An 8,314-nucleotide genomic window follows, 5' to 3' on the forward strand; every position below is an offset into this window, starting at 1 on the left:
AGATGAGAAAAATAAAATAGGGGAAGAAGAAAAGGTGATAGAGGATAATAAGTTAACAGAAGTAGATAAGGATAAGATATACTTTTGGGCAACAGACGATAGGTTGAACAAGGATGAGACTTTGTGCATCTTAAAAGATATACCTAGAGCAATGCTTGTTAGGGAAGATATCATGTCAATGTTGCCAAGACATCAGATAAACAATATGGTTAGATTTTTTGATTGTGACATGTTTCTGTTTTTTTTATATTTTTATATGTATTATGTTTTGGAACTAACATTACATTGTAAAATGCAGTTTTTGAATTATATGGTTTTTTTTTTCAACAAATTAAGGCCACCTAGCTTTGATGTCTATTGCATAAATGCTTTTGTTTTGGTGTGTATACAAAGTTACAAACTACTTTTTCAGTTTTATAATTGGAGAGTTTAAACTTTATAATCTAACTATTTCTTTATATATAGGGAGAGATGTTCTCACATTGGGGACACTTGATCAAAAGAAAGAAAAAAAGTTATGTACTTCTTCCCGATGATTTTGGAAAGAATGGTGACAGCTTTTTTGAGCAAAAGGAAATTCCAAAACATAGATGGGTGAGTAATTTTTGTTCTCTATGTATTGTGTTAATTTTTTTGTTTGTGCCAGAGCTATATTTGCTATGTATTTATTTTGTCGGTGTCATGCTATTTGTGGATTAATTTCATTCCTTCCCTGTCATAGTTGAAACTTCTCTACCATAGTTGAATCCCTTAAGAAAATAGTACTAGACCGAAAATGTTTACCTTTATTTAATTCTGGGGATGTCTATTTCCTGTGCTCTGCATTTTTTTCAGAACCCTGTTTCTATCCACATACCCTGTCACTGTTACCTTGTGTTAATTTTTTTTCATTTGAATGCTATTAAATATTTATAATGGAACAGAAATGAAACAGAAATGCTATCCTCTATTTTTGGACTAATAACAATAATTGGACATATAAAGTTATAGACATGAATATATTACTTAATGCTATCCTCTGTTTTTGAATCTATACTTGATATATGGGCATTGGAGCTTCTCTTTATTTATACATTAAAGTTAGTGATGCCTCCTTTGGTACTTATGGTTTTGGACAATTTCATCATTACTTTGTTAAATTATAAATCGATTTGTTGGTCAAGACTTTCACTTCTAATAAGAAAATATAATATAATGCAGTTATTGGTGCCGTGTTGCTATGACTATCACTGGTGGCTATATGCTTATGACATCTATGAAAAGAGACTTTTTGTCTTGGATTCCTTGTATAAAGAGGCTAAAGGAGATAGGGTGCAGTTAGACATATATGCGGTATAATTTCAATAATTTTGCTCACATGATATTATATTATGTGGTTTAATAGTTTTATTTATTAACAATGAACCTTTTTTTCAGAGCAAATTGATTCAACAAATGGTCTCAATAGCTGTGCCAAACTATGAGCTACCAAAGAATGACCTGATCCCAATTTATTTGAATCTTCCTAGATAATCAAATAAGTAAGCATAATATTAATTATGTTATATTATAAATAATATAAATGTACATGATAAGACTAACTAAATTCTACAATTATTTTTTCAGCTATGATTGCGGATTGTTTGTAATAAAATGGGTAGAAATGTGGAATCCTAGTAGTATCGAGATTAATGTGTCCAACATGCCAGAATGGGACGAAGTAAATGTTTTTTTGTATAGTTTTTATTTTTGCTTTTGATGTTCATGTTTTTTTTATAATATATAATCTTTGTGAACATTGTTATTGCAGTTTGAGTGCGTTAATCTAAGGAAGCAATTGGTCATCCAAATGCTTACATCACTTTCAAATGCACTTCTTAAGGATGTTATAAACAAATCAAAGAAATATAGAGTGGTAAAGCCAACTCCAGCTCAATCAAGTCCTTATATAGTATGTAATACTGATGAATTGATGATTGAATGCCTTGGTTCGGCTGGGAAGGGGTTTAGAAAGAAAACTGTTGCTAAGAAGCACAGAAACTGAAATTCAAGACTTACAGTTACCATCTCTTTTTAGGGATTATTGGATATACTTGTTTTCTATATAACAAAGTTCAAGTGATCATTAGATATACTTGTTTTGTAGAAATGTATTATTTTGTAGTTTTTACTATATAGTATGCACTCACTTTCTGAATCTCCAAGCTGATTAATTGTCTCAATGAATGTTTGGGGAAGTTCAGGAGTCCATTTGAGCCTTGGCTTTGGCATCAGTTGCGAGAACCAAGTGCATGCTACTTTGTACATTTTTCATTGTGTGTTGCTTCTTTTAGGAAAGAAAGAGTTACACTGTAGCATGTAATGTAAGCAAACACAAGAGAGACTTTTCAGTTTTCAATGAATGAATGATTCCTTTTTTAGCTATGTATGAATCCTATGTGATCTTATATATAAATTGAGTAGTTATATCCCATGATCTCATTCTCATATCAGGAAGCATAAATGGGGTTATATTACAAACTAATTTTATATCTATAAATAAGTTTAATTTGCACCTATTATAATGAGATTTTGCACACCTTATGAATACAATTTGCACCCGTCTTAATGAGATTTTGCACGCCTCACTCAAATAATTTACACTCACCTTAATGAGATTTTGCACACCTCACTCAGCACATTTTGCACCCCAAATGTAATGATTTTTTGCACACATGAATTCGATGTTTTGCATTCAATTTAATGAGATTTTGCACACCTCACTCAGCACATTTTGCACCCAATGTAATGAATTTTTGCACACATAATATCGATGTTTTGCACCCAATTTAATGAGATTTTGCACACATGAATCAGACAGTTTGCACACATGATAGTTTAATTTATCATGTAGAAAAAAATATTGTTTTTAAATAGCAAGTATAACAAATTTATTAAAAATATACACGTTAAATTATTTCAAATTTTAGATAATAAATGTTAAAATTAAGTAAAAAAATTAAACTCTTCTATTTGAAAATAATGACAAAAAAATTTATTATTTAATTTTGTTTAATACTCTGGTCTTCATAGCCAATAGGGACTTTTGTCCCTTACTACCATTTTATAAAAGTAGTTTAATGCTATTACGGGTAAAATACTAGTTACAAACTACTTTTGTACCTATAAACAAATTTAATTTACACCCATTTTAATGAAGCATATATGCATATATCCATAGTTATTTTGCTTACAAATTTCTCCATCATCTCGTTCTCAATATATTATTATTATTATTATTATTATTATTATTATTATTATTATTATTATTATTATTATTATTATTATTGTAACTGGTACTTGTTTTAATTTATATAGGAAAGAATCTTGGAAGATGATAACTGCATTTTGTCCAATTGGGTAAGTTAGCAAGCAAGCATTAATTATTATTACTAATAAATGGAATAACAGGAGCAGCAAGCTGCTGTATTGGAGTTTGAAAGCAGTTTGTACATATGAAACTAATCATTTTTATTATTTCTTGTCCAAAATAATAATTGTCTCATGAATCATCAGCTAATTGAACTCTTTAATGTATTGCCAAATAAAATTCTTTTTGCTTCGACATTATTTTGCTATCAATCGACATTTGAGAATTGGTATGAATGGATTGAGTTCAATAAGGACATGAATCCTCCCATTGATGCTCCCATTGAATCAGATTCAAATCCCTCATTAACATTGTAGTTAGCATCTTGAAGCTGAAACAATTTAAAAGAAAAAACAAATATATTAGATCACATATATAAAATTCATATGTTTATAAATCACAAAAATCACAAACTATTGGATGAACCTGTTCGTTGAAAGGGAGACTTTGAATATCTCCAATATGTTGATTATCCTTTATATACAATAGAAAAAGCTATCACTCAAGTGTAAGTACTAAGTAATAACAGCATGGCTATAAAGTACAACTGATTATCCTTTATATATACCTTAAGGAAGTAGTTTCTACATCTAAAGTCTATTTATTGTAAAAAAACAGCATGGGTAACAAAATAAAATAATGTTTTACCTCTTTTTCGGTTATCTCACTTTTCCTCTTCTTTGCCTCAGTCTTCTTTTTTATCATCTTGTCTTTTTCAGATCCTAACCTATTTGTTGGACGACCTTTAGTGAACACATAAGGAGGGCTTTTAATACCTTGAATGCTTATTATACAGCCTCCTACAAAAATGGACAATGCATCTTTACCACCATCTTTACTACCATCTTCTAATGTAAGCAAATTATCTAACTCATTGGCATTAGATGATGAGTTAGCAACATGCTTTTGACACTCCGCCATAGCCATATCAAGATAACGATGTAATATATCAATTGTTTCCTTTGTTTGGGATGCAAATTGAGCAACACTGTTCGAATGGGAGCATAAATCATCAAACCTCTCTGTTTTTGGATTCAACAAACTTGGATCATGGCTGCTCTTAATATCACTATGTCTTCGCTTCACAAGTTTGCTCCAACGGTCCAAAATGTATCTTCTTGGAATTTCTCTCACGCGTTCATGCCCTAGGACAACCAAGCTATGACGGCATAATATGCCTCTTGATTCAAACATTTGACACATGCATGTAATATCCTTCGTTTCTGCATTGTAGTTAACTTCATAAACCCTCTCTTTAGAAGTAGATACATCCTCCAAAATAGAATAGACTTTAGATGTAGAAACTGCTTTCATAAGGTGTAAAATACAATTTGCTTTCTTTCTAAATTGCTTTTGTACTTCCTTAAACTTTGCATTAGTATAGGCACCTTGAAATTGCTTCTCTATTAAGGAATTAGTGGCACAAGGTATTATTGATTTATAGTCTTCAACATCAGCCTCCCTTTCTTGTTGCTCTTTCCATCCAAGGCAATTGTCATATTGTTTGACAAATTGAATCAACAAGCTCTTGTTATTTATAAATTTGTCAAAATATGAATGCATGCTCTCACTTCGTTGTGTGGATCTCATACCAGCCCAAAAAAAGTTGTCAAGAAAAATTGGAACCCATCGATGTCTTTCTTCATAGATATCTATGTATCATAGTAAACAAATATACATAAAAAAATTTGTAAGCAAACTTAACAAAAGTGGATGCAAATGTTGTCATAAACATGTTAATAATGCATTGAAGCTTAAAAAAAATTAGAATAAGAAAATTGTACTAGAGGCATATTCAAACACATGTTAGAATTCTAGCAAATAGAATATGATGGCCACTTGATACTTTTTTAAATACTAATATGCTAATTCCTATGTGCAAAATATAAAAATTCATGTTTAGAGAAGTACCTGATAGCCACTTGTTATCTTCTAAACCATATTCAATCAGAAAATCTTCCCATTGATTTTGAAAATCATCTTCTGAAATAGACTCCCAAACAATATTATTTAAATCACTTTGTAACTCTTCATATCTCTTGTGTCTTTTGAATTTTTCTGGAATCTTTTTCGTAATGTGCCAAATGCATAACCTATGACGTGTCTCTGGCATCACATTCTCAATTCCAGCTCGTATTCCGAGGCATTTGTCTGTTATAATGCCTTTAGGAGCCTTTCCATGCATACATGTAAGCCAAGCATTAAATAACCAAGTAAACGAGCCTGAATTTTCCTTAGTCAACATACCACACCCAAGAAGCACTGAGTTACCATGGTGATTAACCCCCACAAAGGAACCAAATGGCATATCGTAACGATTGGTTTTATAAGTAGTATCAAACGAAACTATATCACCAAAGTACTCATATGCTGCTCTACTTCGAGCATCAGCCCAAAATATAGTTTTGAGACGCTTGTTTTGATCAAGTTCAATATCAAAATAAAAATCAGAGTTCATTTCCTTCATCCGTGTAAAATACTTCAACATCTCCCTAGCATCCATTTCTTCCGTAACATTGCGTACCTTTCTGCTGAGATAGTTCCTAACATCTTTTTCCATTAAGTTTATCTTAGAAAAACCTCCTGCTTCACCCACTAATACTTGATATGTTTTGCTTGGTCTCACACCTGCTTCATCATTCCTCTCAATGACTCGACACATGTGAATAGTCATCTCTCTATTACGTGTCAACAGTTTTGCCATCTCTGGATCACAAGGATGTGAATGATCCAAGCACACCTTCGATATAATCCAAAGACCCTCCTTATTCAACCTAATAGAAATCCTTGCGGGGCAATTGTAGTTGGTTCTAGGGTTGGTCTTTTCTATTGGTGAAACTCTAGACTTGCGTTTTCCCTCCCTATTGCAAGTGATCATTTGATTCTTAGGAACCTTATCTTTACCAACTCTTCGGGTAAACCTTATCTTAGTAACAAAACCAACGCGCTTGGCATAATTCTGATAAAATTGATTTGCATCTTCAATGGTTCCAAAACATATGCCAACCTTGGGCACATCCTGTAAAAAAGTTAGCATACATCAGATAGTAAATCAAAATCTCATTAAAGTAGGTGCAAACTATGGTAAGTCATGTGTGCAGAATCTCATTAAACTGGTTGCAAAATGTACAAAAAAGAATGCAAAACAGGACCCTACAACAACAGACTACATTTGAATGCATCACAAACCCAACCAAAACAAAACAACTACATAAAACACAACACTACCTATTAACTAGCTTAGCCTCACTTTCCTAACCCTTGGAAATTATGTACCTCCAACCCCAAAAAAATCATAGAACATGTTTACTGTTATAGAACAATTACAAATTTGATGCTTCTACTTCTACTTCAGGTTCTTAGCAGCTAAGGTTAGATCAGTTTCATTGAGGATGCATCTTGTCTTATTAACAAGAATGAAGCTACCTATGGAAATTGACAAATCTAAAAGAAAAGATAAAGATTGTGGTGATGTGATTCAGAATCATGAAAGCAGCAATAATAACAACATCATATCAGAAATTGATGATGTTAGTAATAATAGTAAGAAGAAAAAAGATGGATCAAGAGTGTTTTATGGTAGCAGGGCATTCTTCTAAAAACCATTATTCATTACTCAGAAACAACAAACAAGAAACACTAACATTTTTTATATTTTCTGTCTTAGTCATTTCATCAAACAGTTGGTTTGCGTTAATTGTGAATTGTTGCATTATGAAAATCAAAAGCGAATAATGTATAATTTGAATTCTGTACATTCAATTTAAACTCTATTATGAAAAAAAAAACAGCATGCTTTGTAAGCTCAGAAATTCATAATCATAATCATCATTGTGTTCATTGATGCACTATAAAAATCATTACAAAAATCATGAAATTAGAAGAGGGAGAAATTGTTTACTTCAATATTCTGTTCTTCTAACACTGATTCCATGATCAATAGAGAAGAAAATATTATCAAAGAGTAAAAGGTGAAGCTTCAAGCTTTGTCAACGAAACTGCGATCGTAGAAGAGCGTATCCGGCTAGCGGTGCTCTGCGGCTAGTTCCTTGGAGAGGAGCGTGAGAGAAAGCCGTTTGGGATAGCGCGTGAGAGAAAGCCGTTTGTGATAGCGCGTGAGAGAGCCCTAGTGTAAAAACGCATGCTGGCTGAATGATGGTTAGATATTGATATATTTGCTGGTCCCTGAGAGTTTCCCGTAAATCAATCCCTAATCTTCCAAAATCTTCGAAGAACACTCAACACTCCACTCAACACTCCACTGAACAACCGACGAACACCATGAAGAACACTCCCACAGTCGCAGGTCGTCGAGGGTCATTGCGCACCGTTGCGGCTGCTGGGTTTCTGGGTTTTGGTCATGGGTCGTGAAGCACCGTTGCAGCGTTGCGGGTTCTGGGTTTCTGGGATTTGGTCGCTGGTCGTGAAGCACCGTTGCGGGTTCTGGGTTTCTGACTTTCTCGCTTCTGGGTTTCAAGCACTGTTATGGGTTCTGGGTTTCTGGCTTCTGGGTTTCTGGTTTCTGGCTTCTGTTCGTGCTATTTTTTGACTTCTGTTCGTTCTTCACTTGCGGTAAGTTCTAGGTTTCTGGCTTCCGTTCGAATGTTGAATAAATTTATTCTTCAATTTTTTGTGAAAGGAATAAATTTGTTCTTCAATTTTTTGTATGTTGAATAAATTTGTTGAAATGTTGAATAAATTTTTCTGGCTTCTGTTCGTAACTTCCTATGTTGAATAAAGGAAAGAGAAGAGCTGTAGTAGCTACACAAATTGGAAGTTACTTTAAAGAAAGGACTACGCTAGGATCTCAACCGACTTTGAAAAGTGTTTTGATATCTGTTCATGATTTTGTTTAGTGGCTTCATTATTTGTTTGTTTGCTGGCTTCATGATTCTGAGGTTATTCGTTCATGAATTTTGATTTTCT

At 32.9% G+C, this 8,314-nt stretch overlaps 1 protein-coding gene across 1 annotated transcript; it reads right to left on the reverse strand.

Annotated features, from left to right (window-relative positions):
* Nucleotides 1-3,596: 3,596 nt before the first annotated feature.
* Nucleotides 3,597-7,709, reverse strand: LOC112717726 (protein FAR-RED IMPAIRED RESPONSE 1-like). Its single transcript, XM_025769681.1, has 5 exons — nt 7,632-7,709; nt 5,300-6,407; nt 4,037-5,040; nt 3,803-3,862; nt 3,597-3,719 (listed from the first exon to the last, which is right to left on the reverse strand). The coding sequence occupies exons 1-5, from the start codon at nt 7,707-7,709 to the stop codon at nt 3,597-3,599; spliced, it is 2,373 nt and encodes a 790-aa protein (XP_025625466.1).
* Nucleotides 7,710-8,314: the final 605 nt, after the last annotated feature.

Source organism: Arachis hypogaea, chromosome 10 (genome assembly GCF_003086295.3).
Source record: "Arachis hypogaea cultivar Tifrunner chromosome 10, arahy.Tifrunner.gnm2.J5K5, whole genome shotgun sequence".
In the NCBI taxonomy this organism is placed as follows: Eukaryota; Viridiplantae; Streptophyta; class Magnoliopsida; order Fabales; family Fabaceae; genus Arachis; species Arachis hypogaea.